The sequence below is a fragment of the Hoplias malabaricus genome, chromosome Y (genome assembly GCF_029633855.1).
Source record: "Hoplias malabaricus isolate fHopMal1 chromosome Y, fHopMal1.hap1, whole genome shotgun sequence".
NCBI classification, from domain to species: Eukaryota; Metazoa; Chordata; class Actinopteri; order Characiformes; family Erythrinidae; genus Hoplias; species Hoplias malabaricus.
The window spans coordinates 3,796,701-3,821,803 of NC_089820.1; the positions used below are offsets into that span (position 1 = coordinate 3,796,701).

The 25,103-nt window shown below is 38.8% G+C and overlaps 2 protein-coding genes across 2 annotated transcripts; both read left to right on the plus strand.

The window, feature by feature from the left end:
- The first annotated feature begins 9,907 nt into the window (after positions 1-9,907).
- LOC136679533 (chemerin-like receptor 1) lies at positions 9,908-11,024 on the plus strand. Its single transcript, XM_066658123.1, has one exon. It carries the CDS (start codon positions 9,911-9,913, stop codon positions 10,898-10,900), a length of 990 nt encoding a protein of 329 aa, XP_066514220.1. The 5' UTR covers positions 9,908-9,910; the 3' UTR covers positions 10,901-11,024.
- A 2,887-nt stretch (positions 11,025-13,911) lies between these two features.
- LOC136679536 (chemerin-like receptor 1) lies at positions 13,912-21,226 on the plus strand. Its single transcript, XM_066658129.1, has 2 exons — positions 13,912-13,979; positions 20,205-21,226. Exon 2 carries the CDS (start codon positions 20,219-20,221, stop codon positions 21,224-21,226), a length of 1,008 nt encoding a protein of 335 aa, XP_066514226.1. The 5' UTR covers positions 13,912-13,979; positions 20,205-20,218.
- The last annotated feature ends 3,877 nt before the right edge of the window (positions 21,227-25,103 follow it).

The window sequence follows — 25,103 nt, forward strand, 5'->3', positions numbered from 1 at the left end:
TGAAAGTTGAGAAGGATTTTCCTTTCTCTTGTAAAGTAATAAGTTTGGGAGATACATTTATTTTTATTGGACAGTGTTAATATGCTAAACTCTTGAACAGAACAGTTTCACTTTACAATAAATAGACATTGCTGATAACTTAAAGTTTTAAAATCGCAAGAAGCAATGCATAAAGTATTTAGTGTATATTTATATGGGCAGAAGAATAACTAAATATGAAGTTAATCTGATGTTTTAGGCCTTCACTGTAGGGCCTAAACTATAAGAAACCATTCTTTTCTGGATCTAGTTAAAAACAATTATCATGTTTATGATCTACATGACAAAGAACCAGAGGATAGTCCAAAGAAAGAAAACAAAGCACAATTTCACTAAGATAAAATGCAGTTAGTCTTAATTTTGACCTGATCATTGAGCTCTGATGTAGACGGTGTAACATTCTGAATTTTAATTGTCTGTAATCAAAGTGTAACTCAAAGGTCACACTGAGATCTGATCAGTGAAACACAGTGGACAAAGATATTTCTGCTTATTTATAACAAAACCTTACAGAACATTAATACATCTATTGATTTCTGTCTCCTTTATAGAACTGAGACATCATGACTTCAACCCCAGTAACAGAAACAACACACATGAGTCCACTGAATATATTCGACCTAGTGGCCAGTGTGATCATCATTGTCCTGGGTCTTACTGGAAATGGAAAGTAATTCTTAAGCAATACCTATATATGACTTCATATTTGGTTTTGTGATCCCATTCCTGATAATGATTGCTTGTTGCGTCATTATAAAACGAAAACTAAAGACCATGCAGATGGTGGAATCCAAAAAGCCTTTCAAGATCATGACGGCACTGAGTGCCACTTTTTTTTATCTGCTGGATGCCTTATCACATAATTATGTTGATGCATATAAACAATGAACCAACTGAATGTCTACAAATTATAGGAGTAATTGGCTTCACTCTCGTCAGTGCTAATAGCTGTCTGAACCCTTTTCTTTATGCGTTCATGAGGAAGGACTTTAAGAACCAATTTTATGCAATTCTGCCAAAGATGCAAAAATGCAATGGAGGAAGAGGACAACCAGAACATTGACAGAGGGACAAATCTGACCCACGAAGGAAGCCAACATACCACCACCATTTCATCTGTTCTGTGAGACTTTACAAACAGCCACAAATTAATTTCCAACTAATTTTCTAAATGCTTTATTTTTCCTGGTACCATCACAGCCTTCAGTATATTTTGTGTATATGCATCAAATTAAGTTTAAAAGGGGATTTGCTTTGTTCAGGACGTGCTCCTGCCTGGGATATAATGGTTATACAAGATGAATAAATAAGTGAAGTTATATAAAACCATAATTTTGGGAGTAGGACCACGCCCGAACACCTCTTCTCAGCCCTATATATACCCTGCAAATTCATGTCATTTCCGCATCGGACAAACTCGCCTCATTTAGTTCAGGAGATGGATCTCGACTCGACTGCTTCACGACGTCAGCTCGCTCCTCCGCGTTGGGTCATTCCTGCTGATCCCCGTATTCAGAGCCGTGTTCGGCCTTTATCATGCCTGCTGAGCCCCCTGTTTTAAACTTGCTCCGGCTAAACAGCTATTGGACTGCCGGTATCTGAAGTTAGGTACGGCCGTTGTCGCGTCTGCAACCGCTTTGTTCTATGCTCTGCTGTCTTACCCGCTCCGGATTGGTGCTCTGTTCTTCTTCTCCTCCCGCTACATTCCGCCTCCCGAGTGACCCCCCGCATCTGCCTCAGTCGCTGGCGCAAGGCTTTGAGCCTCCCCTTATCTTCATCTCCGGGTAAGCTGCTATGGGACTGCCTCGTGTTTTGGGGAACGCGAATCTACCGTCGTCACGGCTGCTGTTCCACAGCTACGAACTCTACAGCGCCTTGAGACTCCCATTTCCTCCTCTCCGGCAGAACAGCCTCGGCGTTCCAATAACGTGCTCCGAAACAATGGCGCCCCCTTCGTTCTCTCAGCTAAGGAGAAGCCCGTCTGTCGGTATAAGGAGCCCCTGCGCAGCAATGCAATGATGACACAACCTTCTATCTCCGACTAAACGCCCCCTGCTGGAGCATTCTTCGTCTTCCTGCTACCCTTCCTGGTTGTGTCTAAGCTGTGGACATTAGCCTCAATGTCTTATAGTTTTGCTGTCTCACAGGTGCCTTAGAGGGCTGCTTTGATAATAATATAATTATCTGAGCTGCACTGGATAATGGCTTAGAATCTGCAACATTTATGCGCATCTACAGGGCAGTAGTTTACCTACACTGCTTGCCAAGATGGTCCTATCTTAAATGTTGGAAAAGAAAGCAGGCAGTATGTTTAAGCCTCCATTCCAAATCGGCTCCTCTTTCCATCTGAACACTGCCTTGATTGACAGCATTGCACTCATTTAGACACAGCCCTCCATGTTCGTTTCGTTCTCTTATCCCCTCTATGCATCATCCCACCCCTCCCTTTCTCTTCCTCTATATCTGTCTCTACGCATCATCCCACCCCTCCCTTCATCATTCCACCTCTTCCCCCATTGCAGCCGTAGCTTCATGTTTCAGACCTTCTAGCCCACACCCTCTATAGGTGCTGTAGCGGGCCTGTCCCTGTCAGCTCTCCGGGCACTCGACGCGATCTACTCTACGCATCATCCCACCTCTCCCTTCATCATCCCACTTCTTCCCCCATTGCAGCCGCAGCTGCATGCCTCAGACCTTTTCTGCAGTCTTCTCACTGCATGGCTTCCTCATTGCTGATTCATTTTCTTTCAACCCCCCCACCCCCCATTTCTTCATCCCACCCTCTACCCCTGCTGCTGCTCTATGCATCATACTTTCCAGCTCGCACACCCTCTACAGGTTGCTGTTGCGGGCCTGCATCCTGCCTGGTGCTCTGGGCATTCTATGCAGTCTCCTTGCTGCACAGCTTCCTCACCCTAGATTCGCTCTCATACTATCGTCTCATTCTCCCAGCCTCTACATCAGCAGCTTGCATACTTCATGGACACTCATCCCAACCTTCAATTTGTGACCGTGCCATACCCTGCCTCTAACATTACAATTCTTATTTTTCTATTTAGGTGCTGCTGCAGACCCTCATCCTGACTCCTCTGCTGCTGTGCTTCTCCCACCCTCCAACTTCCAATTTATACTCTCTTTTCAGATGCTGCTGTGGACTATCATACCGGACCCTCCTCTGTACTGCCTTGCTGCTCACACTCTACAGCTTTTAGCTCCTGCTCTGTTTTCAGGTGCTTTGGTGGACCTCTTTTTGCTGCTGCACTACTGAGTCCCTGACTTTCCAGCTCATCGACTCCCCGTGTGCTGTTATGGGCCATGTCCTAATCCTCTCCTTTGCGGCTGTCCCGCACCCCGCCTCTTCCTTTACAGCACACCCTCTCTCCTGATGTGGACCTTCATCCTAATCCCCTTCCCCTTATGGTTTCGCTGCATCCTGCCTCTTCCTTTACAGCCCTCCTCTCTCATGCCACAGACCTTTGTCCCAACCCCATAGCTTTGCGGCCGCACCGCCCACCTCCAACTTCTCAGCTTGCACTCTCTCCTCAGAAACTGCTGTGGACGCTCATCCCTATGCCTTCCTCTCACAAACAAACAACGCCCTGTGTCCACTGTATGGCGTGCACTCTCTCCTGCTGGATCTTACCTTCTGCTTCTGCTTGCAGCTAAGCTTCTCCTAGCGACTGCACCTCGCACTGCCTCTTATGGTACTGTTCGTACTAATTCTTCAAGCAGCTGCGGGCTTTCAACCTGACCTCTCCTCTTCGTGATCATGCTGCTCCGAGCCCCTAAGTTCCAGCTTATGCTCTCTTCTCAGGTGTGGCCTTGGACCAGCCCCCCCACGCAGCACTCAGGCCTTTGACGCCACCTCAAATTCAATTCACCCTTTCACATGCAGCCTTGTCGCTCTCAGCTTCTAACTTTCCAGCTCGTGCCAGCGAGGACCATAATCTTTCATCTCTCGGCTAGCAACAGCACCTCACCCTGCCTCCTATGGTACTGTTCGCACTGATTCCTCCAGGCGCTGTGGACCTTCAACCTGTCCTCCTATCTTCACAACCACACTGCTATCTAGCCCCTAAGGTCCAGCTTATGCTCTCTTCTCAGGCGTGGCCTTGGACCAGCCCCCCTACGCAGCACTCAGGCCCTTGACGCCGAGTGTGGTCCGTACTAGCAAAATGAAGTTATTTAATACCGTAATTTTGGGAGTAGGACCACGCCTGAACTCCTCCTCTCAGCCCTATATATATACCCTGCAAATTCACGTCATTTCCGCGTCGGACAAACTCGCCTCATTTAGTGCAAGAGATGGATCTCGACTTGACTGCTTCACGACGTCAGCTCGGTCCTCCGGGCTGGGTCATTCCTGCTGATCCCCATATTCGGAGCCGTGTTCGGCCTTTATTAAGCCCACTGAGCCTCCTGTTTTAAACTCGCTCCCGCCTCCACCCCGTCTCCACCCTTTTCTCATATTCATTCATCCAACGGGGGGGGGGATGGGGTCTGGCTTCATACGCATTCATAAGCTGCCCTAACCTCTTCCCCAAAAGACTTCTGAGTTCACCTCCCCGTTTTAGCCTCTACGGGTATGGTTCATACACTGTGGACCACAAAACTGTTTTTCCTTCTTCTTGTCAATAATAACACCACACACATTAAATGTTTCTCACAAACCACATTGATGTGGATTATACACTGGTTTAATTTAACTATTAAAGGTTTAGGAGGATTCTTGGTGTCACATTTCCAAACAGAGGGTGAACTCTGACCTTCAAAATAAACTCTGATCACTTAAATCTAAGCTAAACGAGAGTCTAATATCAGTGTAAGGGATTAAAGCACAAAGACAATAAAAAAAAATCTTTCTTTAGGAATATCCCTCAACACCTGCTAAACAAGACATGCCACATTTACTCCACAAGGAGTTTTATTTAAACAGAGACAGAATCAAAATAAACACAGGTAATACATACAGATTAAATAAAGATAAAACTAAACTAAACATAGTTAAACTAGGACAGACAGAGAAGAATCATGAACTGGGGTAGACACATGTAAACAGAAAGACTGAGAAACATATGTAGTGTGATATGATGGATGTGTATTAATTTCTAATAAGAAATTTGACTTTCTGAGATTTGATTTTAAATATCCAAACTGTAGCTGGTTTCAGAGACATCTTCAAGCCACACAAGCCCAGATGGGAATTTCAGATAACACAGAGCAGGCTCGTAAACCATTCTCCAGGGACCTTTTTTATGACCCAAGGCCACACAGGGTCAAGAGAAGAATCTTTTGGGAGACACTCCTGAGGATCATTTTATGCTCTGTATAAAACTGCTTAATGAAGAACTTCTCATATAGAATTGAACCTTAATTCCTATTGGTTTAAAACAACAAGTTGCCTATGGGCACAACTGTTTGAAATTAATTCCATTTGGACAATCAAAATGGGTGGGAGTAATTTACATGTGTTTAAAGTCATTTCTTTTTTATATGAACTTATGTAGAACCAAGGTAGCCACATACTATGTGTGTAGTTTGTTAAGAATTGTGTAAAACTTGGCTGTCTGAATGATATTACTTTGTGTTAACATATAATCTTTTATAGTATGATCCAGAATTCTGGGATTGTCAGGAACCGTCTTCAAGTCTTTGTCTTGTCAAGGGTCATAAATTTTATGTGATGTCACTACCAAGGTACAGGAAGCAGCCAATCAGGAGCAAGAGAGGCTCCAATTCTCAATCTCTGACGACCAATCAGCTATTCAGGGCGGGTTTTCTAAATTCTGGTTAAAAAACCCAGTGGCACCAAATGATAATGGCCTCTTTCCACACTTTTCCACCGTCTTCACACACCTTCACTGCACTTCACATTTTCTCTCTTTTTAAGCCTTTTTTAAGGCTAAAAGGTTTTGAAATAACTCTCCAGCCTTCTGCAGGCTTCAGACTCATATGGGCCCCTCAAGCAGGGTCCAGACAGAACAGAAGTTTTATTTTTAATTTATCTCTAGTAGAAACTATAGTTCTAGAAAGGACTGTAGTTTAACTCCAGCAAAATTCAGTGCCACCCAGAGCATGAAGGAGACCTCAGACCTCTGACCCTCTAAGTGATGACAAAGCTTCCAAGACCAGTGACAGAAAAGGAGGAACGCAACCTCAGAATGACCTTCTGAGTAAAAGGCCCATGAGAGACCCTGTCTCTCACAAGGCAGCAGATCAGTGATGACGGAGAATCCCCACAGAGAACTTCAGAACACCACCAGCTCCAATGGAGGGGTCGCCGTGTCTAAAAAGGGGGAGAAAAGGAACGCCAGCGGCTTCAGCTACAAGGCCCGCGCTGCATTGCTCCAGGAAGCCACGCCGGAAAACACCGCACGTCAGCGACATGCTCCCAGTCCATCTCCCGGGACACGTAAGGTCACATGGTTTCATTTCTTTCATTGCTCAGGAGAGGTGCTGAATGCTTTGCTGGGATAAACAATAGCCTTTCTAGAATTTATGGTAATTATCATAGAGAAATTCCCTCATATATTAATCTCCATGCTCCCTCATGTATCGCTGAAATCCATTTCATTATATGAATGTATAATCAATATTCATTATTTGATATTACAATTAATAAACCAGTTGTGTGATAAAACCAATCCTTGGTTATTTGTTTGTGTGCCCTTTTGTTGTACAGAATTATTCCTTCTAGTTCAGATTCAATTTCAGAGCCAAGAACCTAGAGCGGGTCAATGATAATTAATTAATAATTCATTAATAATAATTAATTCTAGCTAATCCTGCAATATAATATGTAAAGTCATCTAACATGATGACCTACTTGTCCAAGCTAAAATTGGACAGGTAAAGACACTACACATACATCTACGCACACAACACCAGACCAAGGAGCACTCAAACTGCAGGGGTATATCAGGACAAGACAAACGAGGAACACCTGGAGACAATAATGAGACAGAGGCAGGACTAAGGCGGGACTAGGGCGGAGATAGGAACAACAACAAACAGAGTCATGTGCTACATGAGCAAATGGTGGGGAAAACAGACAGTACTGGGCCAGGATGTGACAAAGTGGCGGTTCTTGGGGTGTAAAACCAATTGTTTCTTTGAAAAACAGTATCTGAATGTTAATATGATTTAGGAAATCATGACACTTGCCAATTTCAAATTTCAATGCCAGTTACAAAGGTATTTTCTATTTTTTGTTTTTATGTACTGTTTGTACACATTGCAATTGCTGTATGTTTCCATAGTTTCAAGGTTGTATGAAAGCACACTTGTTGATATTACATTGCCAGATATTTTGTCATTGTGGTGGCACCCTCAATAGGACATATTTGTACATTTAATTAGGGAACATAATATATTATAATTGTAGATTTAAAAATGTGTTGATTTCACACACCCTGTTTCATCTCTAGGACTTATATTATGTTTTTTGTTATATGACATTTCTATAATGAAATACTACAAACATGTATGTCTCCCTCCGGAGAAGAGAATGCAATGTACCTTTAAGGAACAAAAGTGCAATTTTAAACACTTTTACCTTTAGTGGCCAATAATGTACTTTTTTTCTGAGAGTGTAAGTTATTTAATAAAGCAGTAATTTCACCATGAACCTGATTCTAATCTTTTCTGAGGTAGAAATAAATTATTATAGTTTATTACAGTTTCCCAGACTCGGGCCAGAACTATCGGCCCATTCTACGGCCATACATCACGGCCGAGTGTTTTTGTTCCGACGTGTGCGTGATTCAGCCCGAGTGTGGACCGATAAAAATTTTGCTAGCTGGGATGGATCAGGTCAACAATGCATCCACTGCAGTCTCATCACCATAACAATTCATGCTTTGACACACACACATTGTGTGCTGGGGCATTGACACCTGTTGAGATACTGTGCTGCTTCTGCTGCAATTTGTTTGTCAAATAATCGAAAGTCTACCAGCAGATAGGAGCTGGCATTGCAGTATCCCGAAATTACATTTGATTCTTGAAAATGTATATTACGTTACATTTTTAAATAATATTTGAAAAATAGGTTTTGGTTGCAGAATATAATTCTACAACAGCTCTTAAATTCTCAGATCACACACACACACACACACACTAAACACAAGAACTGCCCCTGTGTAAGTGAACACTGAGATGCTAAACAATGGAAATGGTTAATGCTTGTGGTAAACAAACTTCAGAAATTCTGAGGCTTCTCTGTTTAAACAAATGCACTGTGGTTGTAAATGACCAATGATTAAAATGTGCAGTGTAAACTTTTACAGGTGCACAGTGTACGTCTGGCATGACGGGTCAGTGGAAAGAAGGTTCCTTTGAATTCTGACAAACCACAGAAAGGAAGTGAATGTTACAAAATTTTACTGATAATATAAAAGATCATTGCTCATCTTAAGCAGCAATACCACCAGCTCTGCAGCAGTGTGCTGAAGCAGCCATTGGCCGGTGAGTCTTTTTATTCTCTTTAAATATAAAACAAAACAGCAAGTGTTGTGTATTTTGAGATATAAACCTCAAAGAGATAAAAGAAAGGAAGAAAAAAGCAGTTGTATTACTGGGTAAACAGTGGGTTTTGTGAATTTTTTTTGTGCATGTATTTTTAGTAACGTGTAACAGATGGGCACATTTATCAAATTTAGTGAAAAACTGAGTAACTAAAATAAGTGATAATTAGTAATCACCTTTGGGCTTCCTCTAGGAGAGCTTTGGAAATATTTCATAACTTTCATAATCTTCATAATACCTGACCATTTGACCTTGATTGTATTCTTATAATAATAATAATAATAATAATAATAATAATAATAATAATAATAAATAATTCCAATTATAAATAAATCATACCTATTCATTACAAGAACAAACAATTCCTGTATTTTCATCTATCTTCTCATAGTTCATTAAAATATAATGTTGTTAATATAAAGTTTCTGAAGATGACCAGAAAAACCAGAAAGGATTTCTGATAAAAGTTATATATTCCATAAAACAAAGGCATTCACTGTTCACTAGTAGATGTTGTTACTCTACAAAACGGAGAAAAATGTATTTTTTTGCGCAATGAATAAAACTGACACCTTTTCTGTTTTGTCCTCTGTGTGCAAGTTAATGAATCACCATCCTGCATATCACTACTGTCCAATTAAAATCATTTATCTCCATTTTTGGTCATTTTTAGTATTCTACATTATAAAAACACAGCAGCAGTCCTTCACAATGTGTGAAAATTTAATGATGAATAAATTAATGAGAAGGATTTTTCTTTCTCTTGTAAGGTAATAAGTTTGGGAGATACATTTATTTTTATTGGACAGTGTTAATATGCTAAACTCTTGCACAGAACAGTTTTACTTTACAATAAGTAGACATTGCTGATAACAAAGATGTAATTTATTCAAAATCGCAAGAAGCAATGCATGGAGTATGTAGTGTATATTTATATGGGCAGAAGATTAACTAAATATGAAGTAAATCTGATGTTTTAGGCCTTCACTGTAGGGCCTAAACTATAAGAAACCATTCTTTTCAGGATCTAGTTAAAAACAATTATCATGTTTATGATCTACATGATAAAGAACCAGAGGATAGTCCAAAGAAAGAAAACAAAGCACACTTTCACCAAGATAAAATGCAGTTAGTCTTAATTTTGACCTGATCATTGAGCTCTGATGTAGACGGTGTAACATTCTGAATTTTAATTGTCTGTAATCAAAGTGTAACTCAAAGATCACACTGAGATCTGATCAGTGAAACACAGTAGACAAAGATATTTCTGCTTATTTGGTAACAAAACCTTACAGAACATTAATAGATCTATTGATTTCTGTCTCCTTTATAGAACTGAGACATCATGACTTCAACCCCAATACCAGAAACAACCCTTCCTGAAAATGGCACTGAGAACTATGACACATACCATAGACTATTGAATATATTCGACCTAGTGGCCAGCGTGATCATCATTGTCCTGGGTCTTACTGGAAATGCTTTGGTGATCTGGATTGCAGGATTTAAAGTCCGAAAGTCAGTCATCAGCATCTGGTACCTGAGCCTGGCTGTGTCCGACTTCTTGTTCTGCTCCTTTCTTCCCTTCATTGTCTATTATAGAATCACACACATCTGGATTTTTGGACCGTTCCTGTGCAATATAATTTTCATTAACATTTCTCTAAATCTCTACTGCAGCATCTTCCTCCTCACCATCATCAGTGTGGACCGTTGTGTGATTGTTATGTTTCCAGTTTGGGCTCAGAATCAGCGCACAGTGAAAAAGGCTTTTGTGATAGTTGTTCTAGTTTGGTTCATCTCTGCAATACTTAGTGTTCCAGCTCTAATTATCCATGACTCTGAGAATAAAACGGTAACCATTGAGACCAATGAGAAATGTAAAATGAGTAATTCTAAAGCAATACCTATATATGACTTCATATTTGGTTTTGTGATCCCATTCCTGATAATGATTGCTTGTTGCGTCATCATAAAACGAAAACTAAAGACCATGCAGATGGTGGCATCCAAAAAGCCTTTCAAGATCATGACGGCACTGAGTGCCACTTTTTTTATCTGCTGGCTGCCTTATCACATATTTACGTTTATGAAAATAAACGAAATAAGAATTAAATTTCTAGGACTAATTGGCTTCACTCTCTGCAGTGCTAATAGCTGTCTGAACCCTTTTCTTTATGCGTTCATGGGGAAGGACTTTAAGAACCAATTTTATGCAATTCTGTCAAAGATTGAAAATGCAATGGAGGAAGAGGACAACCAGAACATTGACAGAGGGACAAATCTGACCCACGAAGGAAGCCAACATACCACCACCATTTCATCTGTTCTGTGAGAGTAAAACCACGTCTTTACAAACAGCCACAAATTCATTTCCAACTAATTTTCTAAATGCTTTATTTTTCCTGGTACCATCACAGCCTTTAGTATATTTTGTGTATATGCATCAAATTAAGTTTTGCCCGGGATATAATGGTTATACTAGATGAATAAATAAATGTTTGTTTGTCAAGATTCAAATGTGTTATAAATTGTTGCTTTCTAGCAAATATACTGTTGATGTAAATATAAAAGCTCCATAACATTTCACCGTGGACCACAAAACAGTTTTTCCTTGTTCTTGTCAATAATAACACCACACAAATAAATGTTTCTCACAAACCACAATGGTGTGGATTATGCACTGGTTTAATTTAACTATTAAAGGTTTAGGAGAATTCTTTTTGTCACATTTCCTCCAACATTCTCCCCTCCACAAATGTTCTGTAACAAAACACACATGACAAAACAGAGGGTGAACTCTGACCTTCAAAATAAACTCTGAGTACTTAAATCTAAGCTGAACGAGAATCTAATAGCAGTGTAAGGGATTAAAGCACACACACACAAAAAAAAACTATTTTTCCACATTTTCCTTTAGGAATATCCCTCAACACCTGCTAAACAAGACATGCCACATTTAACCATTTCAGCTGTTCTTCAAAACTGGAGTAACATTAGTGTTTTAAGAGAGGAGTATGTTTTTAATATGATTTTAATGCTGTTTATCTATGAATTAAAAGTAGCTTGAGATATAATCAACATGGTACATAAAATGTTAAGTGAATGTTTTACTTCCTCACATTATAAAACCAGACAAGGAAGCAATGCCTGTTAACAGATCTAACTGCAGCAGCATTAAATAACTTCTTCCATTTAATATTTGCTATGAGTGCAATGTTTTTCAATTCAATTCATTTTTTTCCTTTTTGGCATTAAAACCTTGAGCTTTGAAAATCCTGACACACATTGCAGGGACGTATCTACAGATGTAGTGGCTATGACCTCAGTAGTAGACAATGAGGAGAAAGATGCTGGGGCAAGATGCTGTGACCATGTGTGTAATGCTGCTCAAAGCACCAAGCACCAGTCATTTGACAGGAACAAGCACAAATTTATAAATAAATACATTATATTAACTTTTTTTAAGTGTAATATTTATAACAATTTATGACGTGGGATCCCTAAATACTTGAAATCAATAATGAAATCTATTTTAACACCAAAAGTGTGAAAAGGCACGATTTTTCTCAAATCTAAATTGGATCCTCACACCCTTGCTGTGAAATGGTAAGTGCCTAAGCAGGGATGGTTTGGGGAGCAACAGCTGTGGTCTGTACTTCAGATGAGGGTCGGAGGTGGCCATGCAGGACTGGGTCAATGCATTGGCACAATATTTATTTTTTTATATTCACTCATTCATTATCTGTAACCACTTATGCAGTTTAGGGTCGTGGTCTGTCCGGAGCCTACCCGGAATCACTGGGCACAAGGTGGGCACTTCACAGGGTGACACACACTCACACATTCACTTGACACTTTGAGTTGCCAATCCACTTACCAATGTGTGTTTTTGGACTGTGGGTGGAAACTGGAGCACCTGGAGGAAACCCACAGGAACACAGGGAGAACACACCAATCTCCTCACAGTCAGTCACCTGGAGTGGGACTTGAACCCACAACCTCCAGATCCCAGTGTGTATCGTATGTGAATGGTAGGATACATGCGCGTTTGCTTGATGCCAACCAAATAGCGACTCTGCATAGTTCAGTAAGAAAGGAAAAACTTTCACCAACGAAGGGCAGAGAAATTAACCAATAAACTGTACCAAGCAGTAAAACTAATTTTGCTCATTTCTGTGATTACTGCTGCATTTTAAAGCTGTAATATATTTTCCAACCAGTGTGTGCCTTAGCCTTAGGTCCCATCCACACAGATACATTTTTATTTTAAAAATCTATACATACTCTCAACAATGGTCATGAGCTCTGGTTAATGGCTGAAAGAACAAGATTTTGGAGACAAGCGCCCAGAATGCGTTTTCTCCAGTGGGTGGTTTCCTGAGCGTACTCTCCATGATTCTGTGAGGAGCTCAGAGTAGTGTCAGTGCTTCTTTCCACTGAGAGTAGTCAGTTGATGTGGTTCAGGCATCTGACATGCTGAATGAAATTAATCTCTGAGCTGGCCTGAGAACACCTGGAGATCGGGTGGAAGCTGCTGGGAGCAGACATACCTGGACTTCTTTGATTTTCCCTGTTGCCACTGCGACCCTGAAATGGATCAAGTGCAAAAAATTATGATGATGAAGCTGGTAAAAGCAGTGGCAATTCATTTACCTTTTGTTGGCATAGTTAGATGCTTAAGTGGAGTAATGTACACTTTTCTGTGTACATAATTTGCTAATTGCACATTCATTCATTATCTGTAACCATCCATCCATCCATTATCTGTAACCGCTTATCCAATTCGGGGTCACGGTGGGTCCAGCCTACCTGGAATTATTGAGCACAAGGCAGGAATACACCCTGGAGGGGGCGCCAGTCCTTCACAGGGCAACACACACACTTTTGAGTCGCCTAGCCACCTACCAACGTGTGTTTTTGGACTGTGGGAGGAAACCGGAGCACCCGGAAGAAAACCCACACGGACACGGGGAGAACACACCAACTCCTCACAGACAGTCACCCAGAGCGGGAATCGAACCCACAACCTCCAGGAGCTGTGTGACTGCGACACTACCTGCTGTAAAAGTAAAAGATATTTTGTAAAAGAGTTAAAAGTGTTAACTACTTGTTTTTTGAATATAGTTTGTATGTCATAAAAGCATAATTAATTTATTCATTTTAATTTCAATACATGTCGCTTTATAATCAATCATTAATTCATTATTTGTATCCATTTGTCCAGTTCAGAGTCACGGCATTACCATTGACATATATGGGGGGTGTGATTAACAATTTTCTCTTCAACTTTACCTCACCACAGACGGGAAGTGAATGTGGTGAGATCATTGATCACAAGCAGCAAGACGATCTAGCTCTTCAGCACTGAAAGGACTGCCTCAACACACACATCAAATATTGTTCTTTTTAATGTAAGTAGAGACCCTGGTAAAAAGCTGGTATAGATTGTGTAATAGAACATTGTTGTTAAAAAATACTGAGACTTTGTTATAACTTTTGACAGCAGAAAAATACATACCTTAATCATCTATTATTTCTTCTTATATCTTTAATAATGATGTGTATACCTCATACATGTAGCTGCTATTGTAACTTTATCTCAAGTAGTACTTTCTAAAACCAGCTTCTATATTTTTGACTAATTTATGTCTGTGGATGTGTGATACATGTCCTAATACAATGCTGCAACATCCTCTAGGTCCAATAGAATCTTATCTTTAAAAAAATCATAATTATAAACTAACAACTGATTAACACATTTAAGTAAACTACTAAATAAAGGAGAGACAGGGGAAAATATATAAAAACCATGAGCTCAACCAAACTCTGGTAAAACAAATAAACCAGCATTTTTTTTAGAATCTACAGAGTACACATTATCCTAAGGTTTGTGTCTCTTTTTGGGATTCAATCCAGTCTTTATAATATTTAGCTCCATAATTCATTAAATCGGCTTTAACTAATTCTGTTCCAGAGATTTGAATCCGATTCAGTGACGTAGTTCAGTGTTTCAATCACTTACCCTTATTCATTCAGTTGTATACAGTCAAATCTAATCCACATTAATGCTCTACTGGCTGAACTCAAATCCTCACAGTAATGTTCTGGCATTTAGTGTAAAACCTTCCCAGATGCATAGGAGCTGTCACTGTGAGAAAGGGCAAACTCCTAATACCTTACATTTCAGAATAAATGTAAAAGCCGGTGTTTCAGACATGATGGCCATATGGTGTTAGTTAGTTATAAAGAGAAGAAGGAAAAAAAAAGAGAAGGAACTTTTGTAAGAGGAGAAGTTTTTAGTCTTTCCTTTAAATCATGTAATAAATACACTTTATAAAGCACAGAACCTTTAAGGATTCTCTGATCTTTTGAGTTGCAAAACATTTGATCTTACACATTTGTAATTAAAGGGTAACAGTATTGTGTTTATAAGCTGAATTTCCCCATAAACTAGCAGGCAGTTTTCTGGTTGTGATCATTCAGTAATTGGTCACAACTTTCGTAACATTAGACTTAATAACCAATAAACAAGCTTACTGCATCTCACATCAGGTAGAGCTTTAGACTAATGAGGGTGAATGCTGTAGTATGTGGTTGGTGAAGCAGGTAAAAGGTGTTGGCTTTTACGCAGAAGGCTAGGGTTTAGTCCTGGTTCAGAATGTCCAGGCGAGGTGTATTAGTCCTCTCTGTACATCATGCTCTAACTAAATATTTAAAGACCTAACAGGTTAGGTAGGTTGAAAGAAAATGTTTGCAGGACCAACAACATAATAATCAGCAGAACTACTGCTCTGTTTTAGCGTCATAATCCTAATATTACAAAATTATTTACACATGCAATTTCTGAATTAAAATACAACTTTATTAACTGGACTTTAACAAACAGGAAAGACACTAGCGGGTTAACACCAAGAACAGGAGAACTTCACTGAAGATGAAAATATAACTAATAAAAAACACACAACAAGAAGAGTGCAATCCAAAACCGGAAGAGTAATCCAGAGAATAATATACAAACAGGCAGAGGTCAGAAACATAAAGATCTAGAACCCAAAAAAGTCCGGAGAAACAAATTTATCAAACATTCATACACGGGAAAATTAACAAACAAAATAACGCACAATACGCAACAATAGAGTAGCAATACTTCGCAAATAGGCACCGCCAAACTTGGTTAAAAATACTATGAGTAATGACGCACAAATGTAACACAGCTGTATATCAAAACTCAGGTGACCCAGAGCACACAAAATAGCTCCCATTGGTTGGTGGAGTCACGTGACTCCCCGCTGCACCATGGGAATAGAAGTCCCCGGAGCAACCCACAGACTCAAGTGAAGCGAGGAAGGAAGCGATGTGTCCAGAGAGACAGGTGTGACATTACCATAATATTACTGATCTGTAATGAGTTATCAAACATTGTGTATAAATCTGTTCATTAATATTGCAACCGAACTGAGTCTTTTTTAAAAGATTAGATCAATGAAAGAGACTGAGAAACTGAAATGTTTTTTAAAACTCTAAGCAGTCAATTCTAAAGGTACTAAGTATGTCCTTGTGGTGGTAACATCACAGATATTAACGATTCTACTTTGTCTAGTTTTGTACTTTTATATAATAATTCTGAAATTACTGCCTGGAACACAATAATTTTACATTTTTTCAAAAAGATGAGTCGTACTTATGAAAGACCCCAGGATCCAGGAACGGCGTAAATGTATAATTTTGCCAACATGTATCAGCTAATATTAAATCATTTAAAGTGTACATATTATAAAATATTCAGATTCAGCACAAATTAATTCAAATATTCTCAGAAAAATGTGTAAATGGAAATCCTGAAACTCCAACTGGATGCTTGTGACCTTTAATTCCCAAAACACCCCTGCTTTATAAAAATCTTTTCTGTAATGTATATCACCACATGAACAATTTAATCCCATTGCAGAATTTAGTTCTGTATTCTTATGTGTGTACACTGAAAAAAAAAAAAAAAAAATACACCTTGAAGTATTTTTGTTTACGCCAGTGTTGTAAATGTAATGTAAATGTAAAACTACAACTTACGAACCTAAGACACCCTGTTTAAACAGAACTACGTGTAAATAAAAGAAGTTAAAATTAAACAGAGAGAGACTAGTTAAACAAACAGGGACCTGAGCTGAGAAACAACATGGAAACATAATAAAAGGAAAAAGACTACACAGTATTTACAAAAGGAACCAGGGAGAGCACAGACTACAACCTAAAAGAAAGACTAAACATAAATAGGGACTGGGAACAGGGAAAAATTCAATAACTAAACTAAACAAGCAGATGAAGACAGAAGAGAAGTACCAGCGAGAGAGAGCAAACAACACTGAGAAAAAAAAACATTTACTTCATTATTTTTTCTGTGAAGGTGTTAATTTGAATAATCTACATCCAGATATAAAATATTAGTAACATATTATCTCAATCCACTCAAAAACACATATCTCCATTTTTGTAGATTTATATTTTACTACATCATTTTAACACAGCAGTTGTCCTTCACACTGTGATTTAATTTCATTATGAACAGAGCTCTAGAAATGCTCCAAAAAGGGGAGGGGGCGTGGCCAGGTCAATCGTGTGAGGAAGAGAGGAGACCAGTGTGGGGAACTTAGAGCACATAAAAGGAGATAATCAACAAGAGAAAGATCGCTCTTACCTTACAGGTGTTAATCACAGCTGCGCACCAGCATAGGTCTTCCACTTTTGGACTATTGACATATCCTTCCATGACTGGATTTTCAGCATTTAGATTCACACTCTTTATATATTTTGTTTTGCTTTGACCTCCACTGTTCCTCATTTTGTGCTGGATAAGATCATCACCTAATTTACTGAATCATGTAAATGTCCATCCCATAACAAGTGAAACTGCAAGTGGGTTAAATAAAATTATTTTTGATGTAGAGATTTATGAATCCTTAAGCAGGACCATGACACTGTTATGACACCTGTATGTCTTCATTAGCCCTTAAATAAAGTGAGTTCTGTTTTACTCTTTATAATATATTTCATTCATTCATTCATTCATTATCTGTAACCCCTTATCCAGTTTAGGGTCGAGGTGGGTCCAGAGCCTACCTGAAATCCCTTGGCGCAAGGCGGGAACACACCCCAGAGGGGACGCCAGTCCTTCACAGGGCAACACACACACTCACACATTCACACACACACTCACACCTACAGACACTTTTGAGTCGCCAATCCACCTACCAACGTGTGTTTTTGGACTGTGGGAGGAAACCGGAGCACCCGGAGGAAACCCACATGGACACAGGGAGAACACATCAACTCCTCACAGACAGTCACCCGGAGCGGGAATCGAACCCACAACCTCCAGGCCCCTGGAGCTGTGTGACTGCGACACTACCTGCTGCACCACCGTGCCGCCCTATAATATATTTATGAATTCTTATTCAATAAACCAGAACTTGGAAGCCTTTTAAGTACTTGTATTATAATATCATGCCACGTTTTATATCAAAATATTCAGAACAATCTCAGCTCTCTCATTAAGAGAGGTCCATGTGACCTAGAACACTTTATGAAGAGATAATCCGGCTCTAACCCAGAAAAACTTAAATATGATTTTAGAAATTCTTATCTCTTGTGAAAACATCCTTTTACTTATGTAGATGAATTATTTTGGTGATTGAAATATGTTTACCAGACTCCTAGGGTCTCAAGAATAGGCCACTGTATTAATTAAATACACTTTTTAATTAAATACTCAACGGAATAAATGTGTAATAAGTGCCTAAAATGAAGTAAATAAGTAAAATTATTTATTTAGTAAATGTGCCATTTATCACTCTATGTAACAAAATGTTCATTCAACTTTGACAAAATAAACCATGAATAACTCTTAATTTACTTTGTAAAAGTTAACTGTCTGTTTATTAATAAAGTTTACTGTTTAAAAGTTAACTGTAAAAGGTTTATTGTGTATATATTCATGATCTGTCAATTAGTAAATGTTTATTACGTAAATATTCATGATCTGTCAAATAGTAAATGTTACTCCTGTAAAAGTACATGGTCTGTCCAATAGTAGCTAAATGATAATATAAAATCAATATAAAAGGTCAATATAAAAACTCCCAACCTCTAACATTGTCCACTTGTATTTCTTGCCCTGTGACATAATTTTAGAAGCATGCTTTTTTATATTTTGAAACAGTGTTTGTTTCGTTTGTAAAGGGAAGTAAAGTTTGAACACATCAAGGGGTGTGTATGTGGCCCTGGTGTCCGAGCTGGTCGAAGCCTGGAGACAAGGGGACCCGTGTCTGACTTTTTCTGCCTTCCAATACAGCATAGCTGGCTGCAGTGTAGGTGGGGGAACTGTAGCATGATGTTCTTGTGGCTGGAGTGAAGTTGCTTGTGTCTGGGTGGAATAGGGCCTCTTTGGTCAGGTTGGCGATGGCTGTGATGGAGGCGTTTCTCCTGACGAGGACTCGGGTGTGCTAACAGGCAGAGAAGGATGTGGTGGCTGCTGCGAACAAAAACATTACTAAGCGATAGAGAATTCATTTTTGCAATGAGTACATTCCTTTTTTAAAGTTCATGACTACTGTAACACAACAGTTTCATGTGTTATGCACATAAGCAGCATTTAGCCAAACACTATGTTTTTAGGAGAAAAAAAAAAAAAAAAAATATATATATATATATATATCAACAACTTCAGCGCATGCAAACTTTTAGGTGTATAGAAAGGTGCTGCTGGTGTTTGTTTGTGATCTGCCTCAACTTAGCATTAACCTAGTCAACCCATGTCTCTCCACCCCATGTCTGTTATACAATGAGCTGTTTCAGAAATGTAAATCAAACTCTGCAGTGCTTGGAAGTGAACTGCTCTGTGTTTTGCTGCCAAACGTGGGCTTGTGAAGGCAGGTGTTACCCTAGGGCAGTCAGCCGTAACCCAGAGAACTAAGAGAGAGAAGGAGTAACATAATGTAATTTGGCAAGCAATATCACATCATCATCACTGTCATCTGACAAAACAGCAACAACAACATAAAAAGCTACAGTGTCAGTTGTCATAACATATTATGTCATGTCACCCCAGAAAATGTTGTGACACACCTAATGTCTCCAACAATCAATGTCACCTTGACATCAAAGTTAACAAAAGCAGCCTTTAAGAAAATTGCCTCTTTGAATAGGCATTTATAAATGTTTATGTATCAGTTGTTATCAAGGCTTTATGTGGGTGTCATGTATCCTTAAGAACAGCACCCTACAGTAAAGTGTTACCCTTTTGTATATACATGTTTTATATACATTGTATCATGTTACTCTAGATTATATAATTAATAGATATTTCCTGTGGTTTTATCTGTTTAATTGCTAGAACCTTATAAATATTTCTATACATTTCAATACAAAATTTTTCAATACAATTTCATACATTTACACACACTTAATACACACTTTGTAATTTAAGTTACAATTTATCATGTTGAAGGGCTAGCGCCCTTCCAGGGTGTGTTCCTGCCACCAATGAATCCGGGTAGGCTCCGGACCCAACATAAGGACCCGGATAAGCGGTTACAGACAATGAATTAATGAATGAATTTATCATGTTCTTGTTTGCTTTACAGAATCAAGAGGCATCATGGCTTCAATCCCAGTGACAGAACCTGAACACTTTACCTATGAAAACTACACAAACCAGACTTCAACTAAATCACCTTGCAGGGATACAACATGCATTTTCTTTGTGGTAGCCCATGTGATGATCTGTATCCTGGGTATTGCTGGAAATGGTGTGGTCATCTGGATTACTGGGTTTAAGATGAAGAAATCAGTCATCAGCACCTTGTACCTGAGTTTGGCCATTTCTGACTTAATTTTCTGCTGTACCCTTCCCTTTGGAGTCGCCCATAAGATCAAAAATGAATGGGTCTTTGGGTCCTTCATGTGCGAGTTCAGGTATTTCATCAAGTACTTCAACATGTACAGCAGTATCTTCATCCTCGTTATCATCAGTCTGGATCGTTGTGTGATTGTTATGTTTCCCGTGTGGGTGCAGAATAAGCGTAGCATAAGGAAGGCCACTCTGGCAGTCCTATTATCTTGTGTCCTGTCAGCATTACTTAGCATACCGATGGCTATTTTCCGAGACATTCAGGATGAACGGACAAAGCAGTGTCTCAGAAATTACAGAAATGATCAAAACCGTACTGGAACAGTGATATCCAGGTTTATTTTTGGATTTGTCATTCCTTTCCTCATTATTGTCATCTGCTACGTTGTCATTGTTCAAAAGCTAAAAGCCAATCAGATGGGAAAATTCAAAAGACCATTTAAAACCATGACACTTGTGATTGCTGCTTTCTTGATTTGCTGGCTGCCATACCACACTTTTGCCCTTCTGCAGTTAAAGTATAAGCATTCCAAAAAGTTTGTCAACATCGGAAAAGTATTGGGCATCACTCTTGCCAATGCCAACAGTTTTATGAACCCATTCCTTTATGCTTTTATGGGGAAGGATATTAAGAAGCAGTGTTATGCAATTCTGTCAAAGATTGAAAATGCCATTCAGGAGGAAGATGGTCAGAATACAGTCCAAGTAACAGCTAATAGCTCCCATGTTGAAGAGAAAGTTTCAATTGTTGTTTGAAGCAATCAGTTAAAACTTGCCTGCTAATTAAAAAACAACTCCTCAGATGATTGTACATGTTCGTTGAAACAAAACAAGAATTAATTCATTTTTTATTTATATATTTGTAATTTTACTGAGTTTTTTATCATTGTCAATTCCATGTTTAATAATAAGAAAACTGCATTTCCCACAATTATGTTCCTTGCTTTACCTTTACATGTTTGATGTTTATCTGTAATGAGTTGGACATTTTGAATAAAGTACAAAACATTGTGCCCAAGAGTATCCGAGATTTATTCATTCCCTCATTCATCTTCTTTAAGTTGAACGATTCTGTTCAGGATTGCGGTACAGAGCCTACCTGGAACCACCAGGCGCAGGACAGGAACCAACATGGGACAGGATGCCAGTCCATCACAAGGCATCACACACTCACACATGGATAATTTCATACTCATCCATTCATTCATACCTGTGAACAATTTCACATGCTCAATACCTGTGAAAAACTTCCTGTGATTTTGGACTGTGAGAGGAAACCCATGCAGACCCAGGTGTAACGACTACAAAAAACTCTTCTGACGCACTGCACACAAACAACCTGCAAGTGCAAAGGAGGATTTATTTTAAAACAAAGAGAAAATATTAATAATTAACAACAAGCAAACTAAACTTGAACTGGACACTAGACAAAATATAAAATAAACTAAATGTAAACATGGAAAACACAGAAAGCAGAACCATGGAGGACTGGGTTAAACCACAATGAGGATCGGAACAAAGATACAAAAAGGAACCATAACAATTGTGAATGCCAAAGAAACAATGACACAGAGTTTATTAGCATGAGGAGTGAGATGAACGCAGTTTGATATAAGGATATGAAAATTACACTGAATAAAACTTGGCTTTGTAGCGTATGATATTTAGTATCAATTACAGTCAAATTACAACTATCTTGAGTAAATCTGCTCACTGCTGAGCAAAGACAAACCACGTACTGTTGGACTATGAAGCTTTGTCCGACTGACTGTTGAGCGTACAAACTCAAGAAAAGACTCAAGATTAACCAAACAAGACTGCTTTATTGCTAAGAACTTAGGCTCGTTGAGATACACACAGCACACATGTAAACTGGGTGCGTTCCAACCTACAGAGAGGGATGGAGCAGGGTACACACTAGAAAGTGCACATGTCTACTAAATCCATCATATACATAGTTACGCTATACTCTGATAATAATGGAATCAAATAATGATACCTATGTGATCATGTGACAACCAACCTACCATGAAGGTTAATAGGTCTGTTTTATTAGCAGAAACAACAACTGTAACCGGTGTCAAACTGTTCGCCCCACAGAACCCACTCTGCATTGAAGTCAAATTACACAGCAGCTGGAACTGTTACCTCCTTCATTTATTTCTGTGTTGTAAAAGAAAACAGTTCATCGTTGTCTGTGAGAAGGCACTACAAACTCCTCTCCTTTCAGCATTTATTGCAGATTGAATAGATACATTTTTACAAAATATAATTAATTTCTTTCATGAGAAGTTTACATAAATTAAACAATAAATGAAAATACATAATATATTTAAAGTACCAATTACCAAATTGTAAAGCTTTGAATATATAATAACAATGGACAATAGTATTATTCAATTATCTTCCGTCTTCAAAACATTTAAATTGAGAACCAAAATACAACAACAAAGTGTAAACAGTACACAAGTGTTAATAATCTAAGCTGGGAAAATATTTCATATTGTTCAAAAATGCTGAATAATTGTGCATTAATTATGCAATAGTTAAGCATCTGCAATTTTCTACAAACACAATTACATGGAAAGGTGACATTTTGTCTCCAACACTATCTTTTCCAGTACAAAAACAGAAGACAGACAATAAAATAGCATACCTGCGTTCTAAAAGGAGAGAGCGCAAGCTCATGAATCATGTACCTTTTCTTAAAGAGAGAGCGCAGACTTTTAACCGATTTCCCTGTTAGATTTAAACTTATTTTAACATATTTTAACTCCTTTTTTAACCACTTCAAAACACACAAGATAAAGTACGTACTTAATATCATAAATCATAAACAATTTGACCTAAATAAATTTTACCTAATATAAAAACAAAAATAACATTTCATATCTGCTACACAAGCTAGTGCTCTGCTGCATGAAGCACATTCAGTGAACGCTGTCATTATACAGCACCAGAAATCAATAGAGTCTGGCTGCAGACATGACATGCACTTGCTGGCAGATGCCAAGTACATATCTTTGCAGGCCGGAGGCCCGCAAGTGGGCGGAAACCAGCAAGTGGGGGATCTAGATGTTTTGTGGGAAGGACAATGTAGGAAATGCAGCCTTTGTGATTTGAAAAAAGGGCATAGTTTATCTCCAACAGAACTAGGTACCCTCTATTAGTTGTAGTTTAAAATATTACGTTTCTGTGAAAACGAAATACATAGCACTCCTGATATTTTAATTATATATTTTTGGTAATATATTTGGTAATATTTGGTAATATATTGGTAATATATTTTGGTGATTATGGGATGAACTGCAAACTTATGATCCATTAGGTCTCTCATGTCTACAATCATTATTTTAATTTGATTACAGAATTATAGGACTGTATTATTTGTTTTGTACTTTTGTGCCCACCTGTCTGTCTGGACACTGATGGATGACTGTCGAGACCCTCCTCCACGCTTCAGACCAGCTGCCCACGCTCCAGCAACCACCAAGTGCCTTGAAGCTGTCCCTACACTGAAGTTCTCATGGACTACTAACTATTATCACCAGTAGATTGACCAGAGGAGGATAGGTCACCCCTTGTGAGCCTTGTTTCCTCCCAAGGTTTCTTCCTCAGCTGGGGGAGTTTTTTCCTTGCCACTGTCGCCTCTGGCTTGCTCACTTGAGGGTTTTACATTTGTTTTTACATTTCATGTCAAATCTTTGTCTTACTGGAATTCTGTGAAGCTGCTTTGTGACAACATCAGTTGTGAAAAGCGCTATATAAATAAATTTAATTTGATTTGATTTGATTTGTTTTGTACTCAGCACAGTATTGGATTATAATCAGTTTAAATGTGTAAACCCTTAAGTAACACTTATGGCCCACTATTCAAATAAATATTTAAAGCAGCTCCTTTCCATTAATGGACATGGGAGAAATGGTGCTAATAATTTGCAAATAATCATAATATTCAGCAAACCTACCATGAGCACTCAGTCATAGTGTGTGTATATGACAATAGAGTCAGTGCATGTAGCTACAAGTTAGGTGAACTTAATAAGATGGAAATTCACTGTAATGTAGTTATGGTTTAATGAATTCTAAGATAGTGGTGCAACCTTTCAGGAAATTTGGCTCAATTAAGAATATAAACAGACATTCAGAGAAGTTCACGGTACTTCATTTAGTTCCTTTGTGTGCTGGAGACCACTGTAATCTTAGGAGGCTACCACTGATACGTAGTTTGTCCTGGGTTCAATCCGGTGTGTCGGCCAGAACACCACTTGAGGCCAGAGTTAATTCAAGAATTTATTAGTCCATGAACATGAGGAATGAGAGCTCTGGGTGTATGTGTGTGTGTGGTCTGTAGAAAACAAATACATACAAGATTTTAAATATTAATACACCAAAATAGCAATATGAATAAGAAAGAAATACGTCATATGTCGAACTGTGATAAATGGGTGGGGTTCTAAACTCAGGATTCAGTACAGCAACATCAGGGCATTAATCATTATAAATAGTACTGAGACACCACCTAGCGGTCGGTTCCTGTAACTAACCCAATGATATTCAGAGAAGACGATGGTAGCATTCCTACGGTTTCTCCACCCACCAATTCAATGTCCATGACATAAATTAAGAATAT